Raw genomic sequence first — 22,299 nt, 5'->3', positions numbered from 1 at the left:
ATGCTTCTAACATTTGTGTGTGTGTATTTTGTTGTGTGTATAGCGATTGCCATGAGTTCCAATCGTTTGAAAATACAGTGAGTGTTAAGCCTTAAAACGGTCAAAAGCGTATTTGATTGAACAATATAAATATAAGAATAGAAAATAGAACAAATAATTGAATATAGTTATAGACAAAAAAAGTCGTGTACATGAGTCAATATGGAAAAAGATTATGATGAAAGTCATTCCGAAGGACAACAAGTACAACCAATTATGTTAGAAGCACCTAAACCTAAGCAGCATAAGACGAATACACTTGAGGCCAAAAAGGAAAACTATGCTAAGCGACAACATCATCATCATATTAACGATAATGATGATGACAATGAAGTTTACGATTACGGTGGTCAGGCTAATGAGCAGGGAATCAGGTGTGATGAAGTAAAACCACAGCAACAACAACAACGCTTAAAAAAACGAAATTTTCAAAAACTAAGGGTTAAATGCGAAAACTATGATTATGATTTGTTTAAATTGAAAAAATCCATTAACCGGCCATCTACTTCCAGCATAACACCTTTTTCATATAATTCAACGCCATCGTCGTCATCAGCATCATCGTTGTCGTCGGAATCAGTATCTTCCAATACCGCTACATTTATAAACTGTTCAAAAAAAGATAAAAATTATAGTGCATTTAATAACAATTGTAATAATCAAACCACTCATCACAATCATAAAAGTCCCTCAAAAAACATTCCCCACAATGACCAACAACAAATGTTAAACTGTGAAGCAACTTCGGACGAGAAGTCGAGAACAGCTAACATTTTAACAGCAACATCATCATCACACCCTCAACAACATTTAATGCAATACAATCAACAAGTGAAATGTCATCGTAGATATGAGTGTAATACGAACCAAGATTTGTAAGTCACAATACAATAAATAAACATGATTTCAAATTTATTTTGGAACAACTTCATACAAATATGAAGGTTAGGACAAATTTTAATTTTTAGGAACGCGGTTCGGATTACTGTGACACTAGGTATAAAACTGCAATCTGGAGAATTTGAGTCAAATCGCATAACAGGCTCTGAAGTTTGAAAATGCGTCTGAAGGCAGAAGGAACACTTTTAAATTTTGGCAAACAATTTGTGTTTTGAATTATTTTACTAATTTAGTGATTTTGTAGAATTTTAAAAATTTTGCAGATATTAAACATTATCCAACCTTAATCAAGGCCACGTGTTCAGTTAGGGATGCCAAACTCGTGATTTTTGTTTCATATTAAAAAACATAAAGTTTAACAATGAAAACTATTTCATAAATATATTTAAATAAAAACAAGTAAGAGAGCTATATTCGGATGTGCCGAATCTTATATATCCTTCACCAAATTATACTTCAAAATAAAAATTTCAAATATTTTTAAGTAAACAAAATTTATTTTTTTTCCAAAGTTATTTTTTTCATTTTTAGGACATTTTTTTTCGAATTGTTATTCAAAAATTTTTTTTTTTAAATTTTAATTTTTTTTATTTTTTTTAAATTTGAAAATTTTTTTTGGAGAAAAAAAATTTGGGTTAAAAAATATTTTTTTTGATTTTGACCCACTGTAGGTCCAACTTACTATGATCTTATATACGTCTTATATAAGGTCTTTGAAATATCTATCATTAGATATCCATATTGTCTACATTAATGTCTTAGTAATCAAGATATAGGTCAAAAATAGGTAAAAAAGTCGAGGTTGTCCTGGTTTTTTCCTCATATCTCAGCCATTTGCTGATTTTAAATAGGAAACTTCTCGAAAGCATGGGTGAATTCCAAAATGTATGTATGCAATGCAACCTTAAAAAGTCGAGCGATTCTTAACGCAACCGTGTAACTTTGATAATGTTTCATATCGCAAAATGTATGAAAAAGTAAAAACATGCAGTATAAGTTTTTTTTTGTAAATTTGAACTACGCGTTTTCATGCTTTGCCTTGATAAAGATATGACTGCATTGCATACATAAATTTTGGAATTCACCCCATGTCTGACAGAATTATTGAAGATTTGGATCCCGAAGATATCTGGGGTCTTCAGAAAATTGATTTCAACAAACAGATGGACAGACATGCCTTAATCGACTCCGCTATCTATAAGGATCCAGAATATATATACTTTATAGGGTCGGAAAATTATATTGTGGAAGTTACAAACGGAATGACAAACTTATATACACCCTTCTCCGAAGGTGAAGGGTATAATAAAAAATCCACTCGTCTAATATTATTGCATATATGTATGGACCTTTGATACCGTCTGTCATATAAATTCCTGGCTGCAAATATCCCAGTGTTAATCACCAACACCTGCTTCCCAAAAACCTCCCATAAGAGGTGAAAACTACAGCTTTTAATGGAAAATTAGTTCCATTAACCGAATATACATATATCGTTCGGAATACGCATACATAACCTTTCGTTATCGAACATGCACGAGAGATCCAGCTAAAACTACTCTAATGATATTAAATGGAAGAACGAACGACCTATAACGAATGTGATAAGTTTTTTTTGGTCGAGGAATAAAAAATTCAGTTCTTAGGACCTTCGGAATTAATTGATACGCTCCGTACAGTATAACTTTATGAATAATATTAACAAGCAGTCTAGCCAAATGACAATCCGAACAAACTAGAACATTTCTAATTATAAGATAAATTTGGTGCATACGACCGACCTCCGACACCTTTTCATTTATGAAAGGTTTAGATTTTAATAATTTACTAACGAGAATGGGCTCTTTCCTTGATAACTTATAACATTCGTTGGAAAACGCAATTTTTATCAGATTTTCCTCAACAGAGCTCATTTCGTCTGAATTGATTTCTAGTGACGTGTAACGATCCCATTTGAATATAAAAATTGTATTTATTCCTCGCATCACATACGCCATTACCCGTATAGCTCCAGGATATGAATAGAACCTTTCAGTCAAATCACAATTAGACTTGAAATATAAAGAAATTACTTTTTAAACTCTTTGCCTCCTTTTTATCTATGAAAGGATTAAAATTCAACAATTTGCTAACAAGAATGGGCTCTATCGTTAATAACTTATAATATTCGTTGGAAATCCTTATCCGTTCCTTATCCAAAGAAGCTTCCCAAAGAAGACAATCTGAGCAAAGCTACGCCATACCACGATTTTCAACTAAGTCCAGAGGTCGAACAGCTCTTCTCAACAAATCTGCGGAATTGTCACTACACCTGATCTTTCCCAATTTTCTCGACTATACTATATAATCACTCCAAGTAAAACGGTAGTTCTAGTTTCATCAAATCTTTTCCATCGGTATCAAAAAATCAATAGAGCGAGCCACAAAGTTCCAATCTTGGAAAGGAAATCGCTTTCAAAGGAGCTACCTGTGTGCACAGAACCACCTTCATGTAAATTGGTTGAAGGTTGAAACCGAACCCTAAGAGTTATTCTTATATTATCTATGGCCCTAATGTCTCTAAGAAAATTCCTCCATTTTTGACCTCTTGTTTCAGATATCAATTTTGTCGCTCGAAATCTGTTGCATAAAAATCTTTGCAATTATAACAACCGGACCCAACTAACCTGTTGGGTGAAATAGCTGAGCTACGAAACTTCTCTTTTTGTCAATTTTCCTTTCAGAGTGATCGTAGCTGTTACAAAATAAAATTGATCAACCTTAGCGTTCCATTACTCCCAATGTTTTAGCTGTTCTCTCATCATCTATTTTCAAAAATCTTTCCTTGCTAAAATCGTTATCGTTAGATAAGCATTTTTTAATGTTGACGATAATGCCAATATTAATTGAAGATCAAATATCACAGTCTTTAATTCAAAAATCGTTCAAATTGCTATTATGGTCATTCCGAAAAATATTTTTTTTAATGACATATAGATAAAACCTGCATCTGACCAGATCATTCTGAAATGTCATTTTGTTGGTTGTGCTGTTTGACCGCTATTTTGGCTGCATGAACTACTTGCAGTAGGAGAACATCAGACACTTCCCGATGCACAGTGCACTGCAGTGGTTGCACCCATGCGACAAAAATAAAAAAAATTATATTAAAATATTGATCTTGAAGGGGTATAACTAGTCGCTAAAACCATCAAATTTTTCTACTTCGGATTTGTTTTGAAAATTTCTAACGGTACTTCCATAATATAAACAATTTAAGTGAGAACAAACAAAAGTGCAGAAGTTAGTAGAAGAAAAACCGAAAACAAAGTTTAAGTTCAATAGTGGATTTATATATTAAAAAAGTGATAAATGCAAATTTTAAAAAATGGATATAAAGACTGATGGTATTGGCTTTGTTTAAAATATATTTCATGTAGGTTAATTGTGTTCTGTATTTAAAAAAAAATAATTTTTAAGAAGTAGCTTTTTGAACATGTTTTTATAATTTGTGTTGAAATAATTTAGAATTTTAAAATGTTTGTCAATCGAATTTAACGACCAAACCTATATGCATATATTAAACAAAGTATGTAGTTTATGATTATGTTAAATTTGGCTGCGCATTTTTGTGCCTTTTTCAGTAACATTAAAAATGCCTAGATCACATTAATGTTTTATTATAAGTTTTAGTACTGTGTAATTTGTTAAATGGTGTACTTTTTTATTATTAAACATTTATTATTTATATTTTTATTTATTTGTTTATTTACATATATTTTTAATTTATTATAAAGGAAACGTCCAAAAAATGCAGATTTTCACGCCTCTTCATTACAATATATCTAGTCTATCTAAAATTAGTTTATAATGTAATAAAAATTACATACATTATTTATTTCATATTTTCTAATCTTAATGTGAGTTGCAATAAAATAGAAAAGTTTAGAACAAAAAATATTTGTATTTAATGTTTAGTTTATAATATTTTGTATTAATTATTTGTTGTTCTAATGCCTTAGGAAATGCAATATGTTTGGTTTTTCCATCTGGTGCATAGACCTATAAGTAAGTGGGGTTTTCCACTCGCGAACACGCAACCTAAAGAATTTCTGTCCTAAATATTAATATTGATAGCTGCTATAGCTTCCCCTATATATAAATTGTAATAACTATGGGAGGTGCCACGCCCACTATTTTGATCATTTTTGACCTAAATAAGTAATTTACACAAAGTTTTAATTCTTTACATATTACAATTATACAGATAGATCTGAATTTTAGTATTTAGTTTGTATGGGAGGTGCCACTCCCACTATTTATAGTCTGCCCATTCTTGTCCTAAATATTAATGGTAGAATAAACGTACACAATTTATGGACTCTATCTCTTACAGTATATATTCGATTTTTTAATTAACATCATATGGGAGGTGCCATGCCCTCTGTGGCTACTACTCATATTTTTGCCTCAAATGTTTATACTAACGGTGGAATTGCTCATGTAAAATTTGAGGACTATAGCTACTATGGTTTCCTAGATATATGATTTTTTAAATTAACTTTGTATTGGAGGTACCACACCCACATGACATTTCAAAACAAAACGTAGCCTACAGTTCCTTCCAGACATACAGGCAGCCGGTTAGCCGTCAATAGTCTTCAAACCAGCAAACACACATTCACTTTTATATATATAGATAAAAAGTGGGCGTTAAGTGAAAGTGACCACGCCCACTTTTTGTCAAATTAATTTTCTTATCGGCAGGAATATGCTGTAGATGTTTCAAGACGATATTCGAACTATTACTGTTTTTGTCGCTCTCTTCTATATAACTGCCACCACTGTGCGATGTAACATTGAATTATGTTTTAATTTGCAAACTGAATAATTTAGTTGTTCACTGTGCTTTTTTTTACTTTAGCAATTTGTGGTCTTCGATCAGTTTTAGTCGAAGTCGATCAGGTCGTTCACAATGCGAGCGATCTTCGACAACCTGTTTTATTTCCTGCACGAGTCTCAAATTTGCTTGAAATCTTATTAGAAGACTATTCAGGATTAAATCTCCCTATATCGGGATTTTAAAAATGCCTAAGGTCGAAAACAGTTTCCAATGATTGAAACTGAGCCATCAAAAACAATTTTAGATATATCCTTTTGGTTATTAATCGACGGTTAACGCTATGATAAAGAAAAGTCGGTAATTTTATAGAACAAAAAATAAAAAAATTGCGTCCCCTCCAGAAGTATCTATACCATTCAAAGTAAAAACAGAAATATAATTTTTTATTTCTGTTTGGAGGAGTTTTATGTCTTTAGCACATTCAGTGTTTACATGAGCAAGACTTAACAATTGTTTTAGTTGAATATTAACTAAAATTCTCCAATTCGAATCAATAATATAAGCTTTGAACATTTGTTAGTTCCTCACAGTTAATATAAATGTTTATGAACCCATCACGAAAAGTAGGCCAAGACTTAAAAATATGACTTGTGGTCCGATTCAAAATACTATTCGTATTACTATTTGCACCGGTATTACTTTGGGTCGATTAAAAAACAGATTTGTTCACAAAACTTTGTGATAGTTCACCCTTTTGCGCAGCTATGCTAATCTACATTCTTTGTACAAATGTTTTGCCGCCTCACAATCTTCCTCAGAATCTTTAATTACGTTATTTGTAGCCCAGTTTTCGCCGCAATTTTAGCCTAAAACATACCTAATACATTAAAAAATTAAATATAATCATAAAATTAAATATATATCATATAAGGACGGGTGGACGGACATTTTCAAATGTTGATAGCCTTATGGTTCAGCTGTAATATTAGAAACTTGATGTTGGATTATACTTTAAGTGTTCCTTATATCAGCAGAAGCTCATATTACTATCTCAACCTAAGGATATGTAGGTTATATTCAATTATTGAGTTACTTACATTTACGGTAAAAATGTATTATTTATTGGTGCCATCAAAAACAATTTTTTTTAACGTTCTAATCCAAACGGACAAATAATGATTTCACATTATAATAAATAAGAGATAAGCATTAGATAAAATAAAAGAAAAATTAAAATTGATTAACATGTTTTTATTTTCAAAATTAAATCAAACTTAGGCATTTTTTTTTTGATTTCAGCAAGAACCAAATAAATACCTATTAATACACTTTATGCCATTAAACTACTTTTGTTAAATAACGCAATATTTCTTAGTTATTTAAAAGAAAAAACGGTATTATTTTAAATTATTTATACATTTAAACAAAATTGTAATAGTTTTCATACGAATTGACAACTAATGATTACATTTTCTTATAGATAATACTTAAGGCTATTTTATAGTAAAACATAAACATATTTTACTTATATTCCAACAAAATTTTAGAATTCTTTCATTTGCAGCCACTCGCGAGTTTATATCTTTTAAAACGAACTTTTAACAATTATTTTAGTTAACCATAAAAAAACTATATTTTTCTCCATAAAATTTATGTTGAAAATGTACTAACTTTAGCGACCTCTAGTGACGACAAACAGAGATATTTATAAAAAAGTCTTTTTTACACGAATGAGTTATTTAGTTGTCTATTGAAAAATATAAATTTCATTAACATCAAAGACATGGCCTTATTCCACAAATCAACTTATCAACTTTTCACTTTGTACTTATCAAATTTTTGGTCAATTTGCAAAACTTTATGTTCCTCAGAACTATAAAATTTGATAAGTGATAAGTTGAAATTGATAAGTGTAATTTGCAAAGTTTTTGCAATTTTTATATTCTCTTTGCAATTTCTGTTACACGTACGTTCACTTGTTCAAAGTGCAATCTTAATATTGAAAAGTAAATTCTATTTTTGTGACGCAAAATTTCGATAATTTTGTCAAAGGTAAACGATCGCTTTACAAATTCATATTGTTATACACTGTTATATATTGTTATACTAGTGAAGCTTTAAAAACGTTAAGACGTGAATTTTTGTTCGACGATAGTAAAGATGCGGTTATAACAAGAAATTATAGAGACCGAATTAATTTTTCATGACTACAAAACTTTAATTTAAAAAAAATAATTGGAAATATATGAAAAAATAAATTTTTAAACAAAAATGTTTGGCATAAAATTGTCACTAAAAAAACAAAAAAAAAATTTTTGAAAAAAAATTAAAAACATTTTGAAATGAAAGATAAAAAAAAAAATGTAAAAATGTGTAATTTTAAATTCCAATTATATCCAAAATATAGTGTCAATGTATGTCTTTTATCTATATTTTGGATTTTAATTGAATGAATGAATGAATGAATGAATGAATGAATGAATGAATGAATGAATGAATGAATGAATGAATGAATGAATGAATGAATGAATGAATGAATGAATGAATGAATGAATGAATGAATGAATGAATGAATGAATGAATGAATGAATGAATGAATGAATGAATGAATGAATGAATGAATGAATGAATGAATGAATGAATGAATGAATGAATGAATGAATGAATGAATGAATGAATGAATGAATGAATGAATGAATGAATGAATGAATGAATGAATGAATGAATGAATGAATGAATGAATGAATGAATGAATGAATGAATGAATGAATGAATGAATGAATGAATGAATGAATGAATGAATGAATGAATGAATGAATGAATGAATGAATGAATGAATGAATGAATGAATGAATGAATGAATGAATGAATGAATGAATGAATGAATGAATGAATGAATGAATGAATGAATGAATGAATGAATGAATGAATGAATGAATGAATGAATGAATGAATGAATGAATGAATGAATGAATGAATGAATGAATGAATGAATGAATGAATGAATGAATGAATGAATGAATGAATGAATGAATGAATGAATGAATGAATGAATGAATGAATGAATGAATGAATGAATGAATGAATGAATGAATGAATGAATGAATGAATGAATTATGAATTGTTCAGATTTCCAAACCGACTGAAATAAATATGTACGTTTAGTCTATATCCTCTATTTTAGTTGATAAATAAAAAATCCAGTATCTCCAAATGTATTCATATTTATTATATTGTACTCGTTTGTTACTCAGTATAATGGAATTATATGTATGAAGATATGAATCAAGTTTGAACTAAATTAACATTAAGGCTTGCAGAAAAATACGATAAGTAATTTGGAGATTGCTATGTTTGGTTTTCCAAGTGGACATTTCGCCGTTTGTTGTGATAGTTTTGTTTGCAAGTTCTTACAAATTGTTATTAGAAAAGCGTTAATTTTCAAAATAACCCAAAATCTAAAATTTGTAATTTAATAATTTTAAATTGTTTATAGAATAAGGGTAACGGTATTTACAGATAACGGTATAAACTATTATATCGGTAACGGCAATTGCAGTTATTTCGGGCTAACGTTAGCCAATCTTAGGAGCAAAAAAAAACAAAAACGTAGGAATTTGTGTGAGAAAAATTTATTTACAAATTGTTACTAGTTATTTTTTATATCCGTAAGAACTGTTTTGTGTTTATGCTATTTTCTGTCTGGTTTCTTGTTTGTGTTTTAAATAATAAACAATAAAATTTACTTACAATTTTGGAAGCTTTATTTCAAATTTATAACTACAAATTTTTTACATATATTAGCATACACTACAAAAAATGCAAGTGCAATATTTTTTTTTAACAATCTAAAAAGTCGACTTTTATCGACTATTCGACTTTTATCGACTTTTTTCAACTATTCGACTTTTGAGATAACATAATCGACTTATAGAACCCTAATGTGTAGTTTATAATTTCCTTGGTGGCAACACTGGCGCAAAGACTTTGCAAAGAGAGCAACGAATTTGTAAAGAGAGCAAAGACTTTGCAAAAATTTGCTTATTGCAAAGTGAGATTTGCAAAGAATATTATGGAACGGAAACACTTATCACTTTGTCAACAAATGAAATTTGATAAGAGCAAAGTGAAAAGTTGATAAGTTGTTTGTGGGCCATGATCTTGTTTTTGGTTTTTGTCCATTGAACAAAGCACTGTGGGCCGTATTGCCGAAAAAAACCTTTCGTGAATTTAATGGATTTTTCGGGCAATAGGGCCGTTGAATAATCGGTTAAAATTTACTAAGGAGCATATAAAAAAATATGCAAATTACTAATTGAAAAATGTTTTTTTTTTTTAGAAATTACCTGCAAAAGCGAAAAGTATTTGTGGAAAATCAAGTTGACGAATCACTGCAATTAGAGAAGGGACCCCCCCATTTTGCTACACATCTTGAGAACCAAGAGGCTGATGAAATAGCAGCGTATGATAGACCGTGTGTGCAACAAGCAGATTTAACGCTTTTAGGTGATCCAACGTATAGCAAAGAATTAAGTAACAAATTCTTATCACAAATAAGACAAGAAATAATAAATAAAGCTGCACCTGCTGCTGGTGTACCTGTAAATACAATAGTTATAAGTAACAATGTTAAGTGCCAAAATTTGAATAATTCATTAAATATTGCAGCTGAAGCACAAATTCAAACGCCAACAAAAACTCCTAGTAACAATAATAATAAACGCAACTTCATTATTGTAAATGATAATAAACATAATCCAAATAGTCCAAATATTCATAAAGAAGAACCCCATGAATCACACATTAATATCTGTTTAAATTATTCGGCCATCAACGATTTAAATACGTTTAATGGTTCGGAGAAGGCCGGTTATAAAACGAATCATTGTGAAGATTATGAATCTGTAGAATCGAGTGAATACCATAAAAGGCTTAAATCATTTCGAAAATCTGCTCTAAAATCATCAAACGGTGGTTGTGGCGCTAAAAATTCCTCACCCAAGCTATTGAAATATAAATCACGTTCGCCAACACAACAAAACTCCGAGGCCGATGCTATAGTAGTACAGTCGAACAAAAAACGCTTCAGTTATTGCAGCAGTTGCAGTAGTAGCAACAGTTGTAACTGTGACATTACCGGCGAAAATAGTAACACTCTTTACGAGGGCTTTGGCATTGGTGTCGTTGTAAGTAGCAGCTATACGGACGATTTGGGGACTGCCAGTGACAGTGTATGTAACGGTCAAGCTCTTTCAACGTCGTTCAGGGGACATACTAGTGATAACTTGTATGATGTACAACGGCACGGTGTTCAATATTTGGAAGAAAAGTTTGATGACCAAGACGACAACGATCAGACAACAAACGCTTCTGATAATTGCAGCGTTTTTGATGAGACCTGCAGTGATCCGCCTTCTCTAATAGAAGATTTACCTCGAGTTGAAACGGAAAATAAAATTCTAAGCAATAATTTAAAAAACTATTCGAAATTTCATGAAAAGTTTTACAAAAAACAACAACGGTTCACTCATTTTAACAGTCCCTGTGATTCGATTAATAACTGCGATTTGGAGCCGCATAGTATTGCTCTTAGCCAAAAAGACACTTTCGAACAGAATATAATTTTAAGTTATAACAACAATAGTCTTAATTTTAACAAGATGATTTTTGATGCCGGCTATAAAAGTGATGCCCCGACAGATGTTTTAACCCGTTCTGGTCTTGGTGTAAACAGTGGAGGGGTAGAAGTGCTAAGTGGCGGTAGAGTTGAAGACGGCGCTCAAAATGTAAATAATGATATATATGGTAAGTAGTACTAAGTACTTTTATTGGTTATTAATTTTAATTACATATTTTAAATTTCCGCATTTGCCTTGTCATAGCACTATAGGAAATTTTAGAATTTTTTTTGGGCCAAAATTTTAATCTGTAATCAAATCTGTAACATTTTTCGATTACATTGCTTTACCATAATATTATCGGTTTCTAAATGAGTTAGCATAAAGCGATTGAGTGCACAAAATTATGCGTCAACTTCAAATAAATTTTTTATTAATATGTAATTGATTTTAAAAATTAAAAAAATTTAAATCAATGTCGAAAGTGAAATGTCAATATAAAGTGAAATATTTGTGAATTCACTTCTTAGATTGATTAAATCTGTAAAATTTAAGTGATCTTAAGATGAACTAATGAAATTATGAATTCGAATTTTATTTAGACAGGTTCCATGTGATGGTCTGGCCAGAATTCAGTAGCATATAATAAATATGACCCTTTTGGTCTCACCAAATACAGATCATTTCTTTAGCGCCATAGATATTTAGCTTTGATGTAGATTCGGCTTGGTTGATTTCACATACGATATCTTATGCTTCGGTGCAAAAGTTATTTTCATTTATAGCGTTCAAGCAGCATTTCGGACATGCAAAATAGTTTTGCAAGGTCTCTCGGCATCTATTCGTATACCCAGTTTCTCTTGTTTTGGATGAATTCTGGTGCTCGCAAAAGTTTTGAAATTGCCGCTTGAATATAGAGTGGTCAAACCGGTTTTCGAATTATTCGAAAAACCGGTTATTTTCCAATTTTCCGGTTTTATTAAACCGGTTTTTACAAAAGGACGGTTTTCGAGTTATTCGACAAACCGGTTTTTTGTCTCGAATTATTCGACAAAATCGAATATTTTTTTTTTATTTTAAGATTCTGCGATTACTTTTAATAATTAGGGATTACTTTAAACAACACTTTGTGTGTTATGATTTCATGTTGAATGTCATTAACAAGTTATACATCAAGGGCTAGGGGCAGTCGAACGTCATTGTCAATATTTCTGGCTCATTTTTGTTTTTCCTGTTCTACGTAGTTTATACCAACCGCGTGTCTTTTAAATTGGTGGATATCATAAAAAGTCATTGATACTGTACCACTGCCATTGTCACTACTGATTTAATCAAAAATAATTTGAGGAATCGTGTGTTATTTTAAAAAATATATGTAATTATGTAACTATTAGTATGTGTTAATATTATATTAATATACTACTATGTACATCATTTCTTTTGATTTAAAATATTAAAGTTGTTTTAAATAAATTTAATTTAAGTTAAATAAATTGTTAAAAGACTGAATGATTTTTTAATTAGTTTTAATAAAAAAAATATTTAAGCTTAATTTATACCTCCGGACCGGTTTTTGATTGAAAAAACCGAAAACCGGTTTTATAAATTACGCTTTTTCGAATTATTCGAAAACCGGTTTTTGGAATATGTCGAATATTTGATCACACTACTTGAATAGCTCCCAATGATTTTACAAGCTCTTGTTGAGTTTGACAACAATCTTCTTGGAGTAATTCCTCCAAATCTTGGCTTCAAACTTTTTTGGTTGACCTGTTCGATCTTTGTCTTCCCTATCAAAATCATCACTTCTGAACCGAACAAACCATCTCTCGCACTCACAATTTGGCAGAATCAAAATTTTTTTGGAAATAAATCTGGCATTTCTAAACGGCTCATCCGATCGGGATGAAACTGGTAATGAAAATTATATTTCATACCAGTAAGCATTTACTGATTGCTGAAACGCTTACTGCAGTAAAAAAGTAATGCGTTATGTCCATGTATGGACGCAGCAAAGGAGTATTCGAGTTTAACTTATTAAAATGAACCCTACAAATGATCAAGGGGCGGCGATATGGGCAGACGGATAGTTGGTGGTTCGACTCGTGGCTGCGACTTATTTTTTTTTTATTTCTTGTTTGAAAATACAAAATTCTATAAATAACTCTACTAACAAAACAACTTATTTCCGGTCAAAATATAAAGGATTACTTTTGGCACATCGCGAACAAAAATAATGACTTCTTTCAGTAGAAAAATAAGTAGTCGAATCGTCAAATTCCCCTTATTTTTCGGCTTATTTGTAAGTAAAGTTTTTGCTGGGTAACTCTTTTTTTATTAAAAATAAACTTTCTTGAAGAACATATCGTACACCACACGTTCAGAAGTGACACAACTCAAAATTTTAATTTTTCAGAAATCGAAAATAAATATATACCAACTGAAACATAATGAAAGACATTAGTGTTTTTTTATGCACAGTTAACAACAGCGGAATACACTGATATCTTTAGTTTAAGCGTAAAATTCATTTTTCGGGTTTATATAACCCGACAAATTAATTTTGAGTTGTGTCACTTTTGAACTGGGTTTGCGATGTAAGTTATATTTTTCTGTAAGTTATCTTTACGAAGAACATTTTGGTATAAAAAAAATGTCCTATTTTTCGAGTATGTCGTCTAGGGTGGCCCTTAATAAACGAAAGTTGGATTTTGGCCATTCTCACCCCCCAGTTTGGTGAACAATAGTAAAAAAATCATCCTGAAAAAATTTTAGGTAAATCGGTTGGGGTTAAGACGTGCCGAAAGCCCTCTGAAGTTTTGAGATGCATTTACAAGGGGAAAAAATGCATTTTTTTCAGTTTTTGTAAAAATTTTGCCATATAAAATTACTTTTGCAATTTAATTGAAAAGAATCGAAATGTGTACGTAATTGTCGTTCTAATGAGACATAAAAAGCAGAAATTGATCAAAAAATGTTAAAGTTATTAAAAATTCGCCAGGCCATTAACGTGTCTCAGGCCACTAGAACAAGAAATGTAGGAACAAAATTAACATATTTTGAGAAATATTAAAATAAAAGCTCATTTTTACTTAAAATATGTCCATATTTACTTGTGTATGAGTTTTTGTCTTCGTAGGATACCGTTAACCTATTCTTAGGTATGAAAATTTTTAACGGCAGTTTCAAAACTCCATTTTCAAATTTTTAAAAATTTTGTTAAACAAATTTCAGAATTTTTTGATCGTCTCATTGGGATTTATTAAGAATATAATAGGGAATAAAAATGTGAAAAAATTACGAAAATATCTCTTATAGTTTTTCCGTACCTGCGATTTAAATTTTGAAATTTTCGAGAAAAAACAATTATTTGGCAATTTTTAGGTCAATGAGGTCTATATCCTTACTCTTATGAATTTTAAGTAAAACCTAATGAGAATATTATAGTCCAGATAATTCTAAATATACTCTGAAACTTTTACCAAAATCGGAAAACGCTAACCCTTAAAGCGTGAAGTGTTTATCATGCCAGTCATAACTACCTGTCAGATATTCAGAATAATGAATTTTTTAAAAGATTCCGGCTGTCGATGGCCACATTAAACAGCTGATTTATGTAAACATGTTGTCCAAAGTAAATTAATAAAGTAGACTCAGTAGAACAGCTGACTATTTTTTTTACTTTGGTCTGAACTGTCAATTCACTTGTGGTTGTTGTGGCGAAAAATACAACAAGCCCAAAAGCAAAAACAACAACAGGCAACTTTGACAGCTCAGACCTTAAACCAAAAACAAAATTGCTTGTGGTTTTTGTAAATGTTGTATTTGTTGTAGTACTGTAGCTACTTTATTAATTTACTTTGATGTTGTCACTTGAAGGCAGGGTTCCCAACTTTCACATCTATTTTGAGAGGTATTGCCATCTGAAAATAATGTTTTTTTATTTATTTTCAACAACCTGTTATAAATTTCTAGAAATTAATAGGTCTCTGTAGCATTCATCCATACATACATATTGTCGTAGCTTGAAGATAATCTTCACAAATATCACACATTGTGTTTGATACGGGTTTTAATTAAAATTCCAGAGCCTCCACGTGCTCTATCTCTTGGACCATTTGTGCCATAAAAAGCATATCCATTTATCTTAAATAAACATCTTGACGTCAAATGGGTTTCCGAAACTAACATTATATCAACTTCATGACTTTTAAGAAAATACTCGAGTTCGTTTTTATGTAGGCGAATGCCGTTAGCGTTCCAGAAACATATTCTTAGGCAGTTCAGGGTCTGTTAAGCACAGCATAATATTACAATAACATTGATTGCATCTTAAGCATTTCTTGCATCATGTTACTCATTGAGTTTGTAAAGTTATTTACCGATTGCCCAAGAGTTTCTATTGTAGATTCTAGTCGGGTGAAATTGAAGATTGGCGTTTGCTCTCTTACCTCTGGGTTCATATTTTCGTTTTGGGGTTGACGGACTTGCGTCTGAGTTTGGTTGTTTCTAATTACATTTGCATATGTTTCTTTGTTGGCATATGTCTGTTGCAACGGGTGTAGTTCAAATTGTTGTTTAATGGCTAAGCGGGGAAAATCTTCGGTTTCTGGCTTTGTGATTTTTTAACAATTGAGTAGACAGGGCAACCCCTGTAGTTTGCTGTGTTGTTACCTCCGCAATTGCTGCATTTTTTAATTTTAGGATCATCTTTGGATTTGTTACATATATTTATTTTTTTATTTTATTTTTTACCTACACATGCACACAAATTAAATGCCTCTATTTGCCTACCAATGATCTACATTGTTGCTTCGTAGCCAGTGTTGCCACAACCTCAAAATATTTGTAACCAAGTTTGATTAAAAAAATAAGCAAAATGTTAAAAAAAGTAACCCAAAAATGTGTTGCAAACGTCATGTTTTTATTTTTTTACTTAGGTTTTTATTAGAGTATTAGCTAAATATTAAAAATAAACATTCTTGTTTAGAATTTTTGGAATACAACATTTTATTTATCCGCAATAAAGCTAAAAAAACATCCACCAGAATTATTATACTCAAAATAATCATATGGTTACGTAGACCAGTTTAATGAAAAAAAATAATTTTCTATGCTGAATTACCCAAAATTTAGAAGAAAAACACCAAAAATACGGTATGTAATGTGAATATAAAAACAGCAATATTTCGAAAACGCGAGCTGACTGAAAAAAACAAGTTTAACATAGTACTAAGAGTTCATCAACTCGTACAAAATGTAACTGAAATTTCCGGCACCAAAATGTCTGTTCCGCTGGTGTAATTAAACCAATATTGGGAAATAATTTACATCCCTAAGATGTAAATGAGATAATCTACATTCTTCGTTTAAACCTAAATTAAATTAAAAATTGTGTTTCTAACTTATTGTTTATTATACCCTTCACCATGAGTGGCAAGGGTATATATAAGTTTGGCATTCCGTTTGTAATTTCCACATTTTTCATATGCGACCCCATAAAGTATATATATTCTGGATCGTTATAGATAGCGGAATCGATATAGCCATGTCCGTCTGTGTGTTGAAATCAACTTTCCGAAGCCCCCAATTAACTTACATACACGATTCATACATCAATATCTCCGAAATTCTTCCGGCTCGGTCGCTATTTAAAATCGAGAAAATCGGTCGCCAAATGGCTGAGATATAAGGAAAAAACTAGGACAACCTTGATTTTTGACCTATTTTTTACCTATATCTGGATTACTAAGTCATTAATATAGACAATATGGATATCTAATGATAGATATTTCAAACAACGTATATAAGACCATAGTAAGTTGGGCATCAAAATCGTAAAAAAAAATATTTTTTAACTCGAATTTTTGTTTCATCAAAATTTTTTTTTTTGTCATAAATTCTTTTTCCAAAAAAATTAATTAAAGAAATTTAAAAAAAAAATTTTGAAAAAACTTTTTTTAGAAAAAATTCGGTTCTTTTTAGAAACAACTTTAAAATAAAAACCAGCTTTTAATTATTTTGCAACTATAGTCAAAATTAAAGTGTGTTTTAAATTGAACCGACTTTAACTGGGTGCCACCTCAAATGTAGAAAATGTTTTCATACAATATACAAAAAAATATAGACAAGTGGCACCGCTGAACAGCTGATATAGAAAATTAAAAAAAAAAAAAAAGGTAAACAATAAAAGTAACAGCGAAATCTAAAGAAAAAAAGCAAATTGCGGTGGAAAAATGGAAAAAAATAATATTAATATCATATTTACGATATTTTGGTACTAATTTTATTGATAACTGTTCAATAATTGCAAAATCTCTGCCAATATCTTGAAACATACATATACATTTTTCACTTTTTGTCGAACTTTTTTACTTGGTGAAGAACAGCTGATGCTGTTGTTAAATGAGTTAAAAACAGCTTCAGCTAGTTTTATATTTACAGTCAACTTTAACGTCAAAAGTATATTTTGTCTTGTCTATGGTAGACCTAAAGTCCACTCTTAAGTAAAGACGACTTTATTTCTCTTAAAATATACTTTATTTCTGACTATGATTATGGGCCATTCTGTTTGAGATTAGGGTTAATAATAATCGTCCTCATCGAGTGCGTAAGACATAAAAGAGTAACGTTACTGACTGACTGACTTATTCATCCACAAATACAGCTAGTTTCTGGGATGAAGATAATCTACATTCATTGTTTAGTGTTTCTCATTTATTGTTTATTTACTACCTAATCTAGGTTTAACTCAGCATCCTTGGTTAGTTAAACCTAAGTATAAAATGACAAAGCACAAACAGATGAAAAATAAAATAAACAATTCAGCAGAGCAGCTCCTTGTTTTGATTTGCTTTATTAACATCAATATAATTTTTAATATACAATTTTATATACTTTAATGCCACTTTTTCTTTTGCAATGTTAAAATTTCCAAAAAAAAAGTTATGGTTGCTTTTTCTTATAAAATTTGAAGTATTGCCATATTTATATGAACAAAATGTGATTTGACTGAAAAGTATGGCAATTCTTACAAAATTAATCCATTAGTGAGAAACACAGTCATTGGTTAAAACCCGGCAAAATATGTTTCAGGTTTCATATAACAGCGTGTTAAGCTGAGTTTAACTGACAAGTAAGAAACTAGCTCTAAATCACACAAATCGTAAATATATTTTAAAACAATTACTATTTCTCAAATGTTTTGGCTTCAATTGCCAATCACGATAGATATAATTTATTTATGAAAAATGTCATGTAAAATTATACACCTACAGCAAGGATTAACACAAACCCATGTTGAAACATTTTTTTGAGAGTACACCACCATTAAATATTGAAAAATCTGTCTATAACAAAATGTTTTGAAACAAGTAAGAGTGCTATATTCGGCTATGCCGAATCTTATATACTCTTCACCTTTGTTGTGGATGCATTATTATTTTTTATAATTAGTATATATGTATGTACATTGCCCACTTTCAGCGTACAGCATCCTAAATTTATCAAGAACACAAAAAACAACAACAACGCCAAACGAAACAAAACACCAAAAGAAAAAACAAAATACGCAAGGCAATGAAACCAACACACATCCAAACATACGTTTAATTGTATAAAAAACAACAACAACGCCAAAAGAAACAAAACACAAAAAAAACAAAATACGCAAAGCATGCACATAGAAACATACGATTTGTTGTTTTTTTGTCAAAAGAACCAACACACAACCAAACTAAACTTTAGTTGTATAAAAAACAACAACAACGCCAAAAGAAACAAAACACAAAAAAAAACAAAATACACAAAGCTTGCACATCCAAACATACGTTTTGTTGTTTTTTTTGTCAAAGCATGCAATACATTGTGTTTTTTGATGAAATTTTCAGAGGTTGTCTCGGATTTTTGCTCATATCTCCGTTATTTATGGACGGATTTTGCTGATTTTAAATAGCAAAATTCTCGAAAGTATGTCTGATAGAATTGTTGAAGATTTGGATCCCGGAGATATCTGGGGCCTTCAGAAAATTGATTTCAACAGACAGACAGACGGACAGACGGACAGACAGACAGACAGACGGACATGGCTTAATCGACTCCGCTATCTATAAGGATCCAGAATATATATACTTTATAGGGTCGGAAATGAAAAATGTAGAAATTACAAACGGAATGACAAACTTATATATACCCTTCTCACGAAGCTGAAGGGTATAAAAAGTAAAAATAAATACACGTCTACACATCAGGGAAAAAAATAACCAATTTTGTTTATAAATAACCAAAACGGCAACACTGTTCGTAGCAGACTTTTATGCATGGAACACATTGAAGACAGCAGGCTACCAACTGCAATCTGTCAAAATTAGAATACACACGTTTATATGACGACGATTCTTTTGACGACAGCACAGTTACACGATTGCTTTTGCCGCTGTAGCCGAATTAGGCTAATTTCTATTTTTGTCAACTACAAAACAGAAATAGTGTTGCTAATATAATAAAATAATGTAAATCAAATTAGTGCTTAAAAAAATATATTTTTTTACTTAATTAAGAGAAGTTTCTGATAACCATGTTGAAATAAATTAATAACAGGTACAAAATTAATTATAACCATATATATATTTTTACTCAAAATAATTGTTTCAATCTTAATTACTTTGGAATTTTGTACGGTTATTTTTTATTGAAGTGGCACCACTGAATTATAAATCAGATGTTTACTTTGTAGCTGTCGCCTTTAAAATAATTCAGTAGCTGCCACACGACTACAACTGTAACCAGCAGAATTTGTGTTCGTGTAGTCGTGTAGCCTGTTGTCTTGAATGTGTTTAATGCATATATATGGTATATATACCATCAAAATTTTATAACAATTTAAAAAATGTTGGCCGTAATTTACCACCGTGCAATGTCGCAAAACAAACAATAATGTCGGGTTGTTGTATTTTATTTTATTTGTGTAAAATAATTATATTATTTAATTAAATGTTTTCTTTGTATGTTCTAGCTACTGGCAATGGTATGCCAAACATCCCTGAAACTATGAATGGCACTACAGTATGTGGAGCTACTCCGGGCGCCGGAGCAAATCAACAAAAGACAACAGGTGGTACTACTCAAAAACGACCACAACGACGAGGTGGCAAACAACAACCTGATCGACCAGAGAGAGCTCTCTTTTGTTTAACTTTAAAAAATCCTGTTCGAGCGTTTTGTATAAGAATTGTAGATTCAAAGCATCCTTTTTAAAAACATTTCAATTTAAATACAAATTTCAAATTAAAATTATATATTTTTTCGAACATCCAAGAAAAATTTTTATTGAGAATAACAACTGACTTATTTAATTTACATGTATTTGAAACTTTGCTTGCATTTACATGTACAGAACTTAACGAAACTAAATGAAACTATCGAAAGTATTCAATATCTAAAGCACTCCAAAAAGGACACCAATGGTATAACGAAAGATTTGATATGCTTAGAAAAAACTAAAAAAAACTGAGATATTGAATATTGTTACGAAATTCAAATATAACGATTGTAACGGCTGATTTAACAATAGCATAATGCTTTCAAATAGCAGTGCTGTAATAGCAAACTGTAACATATCTGTGGGCATTATTAACATTGAATAAAAGCTTTCAGTTGACCATTGATCGTAAGTATGGCAACGCTGAACATTGTAGAAAGTACACCACAGATGGCGTATGTATTAGAAAGCTCTAGAATATACGAGCTTTGACAGTTAAAGAGCAATCTAGAGTGCAGATGGCAGTGTTATAAATAGTGGCAGAGGTTGCAGTCGTGATTCAGTTTATCAGAGACGCTATTTCAATAAACATCAACTGAATGCCTTAAAGTGTGTTGTGTTTTTCAAGTAAATTCGTGTACATTATAAATTGTGTCTGTATTTCTGCGAATTTTTAAACGTGTATAAAAAAAACATTGAGTGACTATTTAATTCTGTGGTTGTTGTACATTTTAAATAAATAAAGAGTTGTTACAATTTTCAAACTACTAAACGGCTTTTATTTGCAATCAAAAGTATCCGGTTTATTTAAAGGAAATAAACAAACGTTTTGAAAAGGTTAAAACGTAACAATTGGTGTCAGAAGTGGGATTGCAAATTAATAAGCATGAAGTTTGAGGAACTAAAAGTTGAACAACTCAAGAAAGAATTGAGTAAGTTGGAGCTACCAACAGCAGGTAATAACGCAGAATTGCAGAAGAGGCTGATAGACGAATTCAAGCGGCAAATGAAACTTCTAAAGTAAACAATGAGAACCTGGAAGCGAAATTGAACGAAAATTCTAGAACCATCTGAGAAACTACTCAAGTAAACAACGAGAAGCTGTTAGCTGAAGTTAAGCCTGAAGTTCAAGAAACTTCTAGAGTCAACAATGAAAAATTATTAGGTGAAGTTCAAGTCAACAACGAGAAACTCCTAGCTGAAATGGAAGCGAAATTTCAAGAATCATCTAGAGTCACAGACGAGAAAATTCAGGAAATGTCTGATGCTTTTCATAGCAGAGTGGATGGTATTGACAAGAAGGTGTCAGATTTAGAAAATGGTGTTGATCAAAAACTGCATGACCTAGAAACAAAGGTTAATAATCTGCAATGCCAAGATGGACTGGTCCGAGTTATTTCAGAAACATCGAGTAGAATAAAGGCTCCTAGTTTTGATGGCACCACACCATTTAATGTGTTCAAGTTCGAGTTTGATACAGTTGTCATTAGAAACATGTGGAAAGACGAAGAAAAAGCTATCGAATTGATTTTGGCCTTAAAAGGAAATGCAGTGGTAGTTCTTGAAAGTGAGCAACAGAAATTGTTATGATGACATAATGGAGGCGCTACAACGTAAGTATGGTGGCGAACATAAAAAAGAAATATACCGAATGGAATTGC

The 22,299-nt window shown here is 30.8% G+C and overlaps 1 protein-coding gene across 1 annotated transcript in view; it reads left to right on the top strand.

Annotated features, from left to right (window-relative positions):
• Positions 1-201: 201 nt before the first annotated feature.
• The window catches only part of Ca-alpha1D (Ca[2+]-channel protein alpha[[1]] subunit D), a 148,839-nt gene continuing 126,741 nt past the window's right edge, over positions 202-22,299 (top strand). The window contains exons 1-3 of the mRNA XM_065514681.1: positions 202-914; positions 10,101-11,566; positions 20,393-20,621. Coding sequence (XP_065370753.1) covers positions 202-914; positions 10,101-11,566; positions 20,393-20,621 — 2,408 coding nt within the window. The remainder of the gene's footprint in view (positions 915-10,100; positions 11,567-20,392; positions 20,622-22,299) is intronic.

This window comes from Calliphora vicina, chromosome X (genome assembly GCF_958450345.1).
Source record: "Calliphora vicina chromosome X, idCalVici1.1, whole genome shotgun sequence".
NCBI classification, from domain to species: Eukaryota; Metazoa; Arthropoda; class Insecta; order Diptera; family Calliphoridae; genus Calliphora; species Calliphora vicina.
This window is presented reverse-complemented; position numbering and strand designations above follow the sequence as displayed.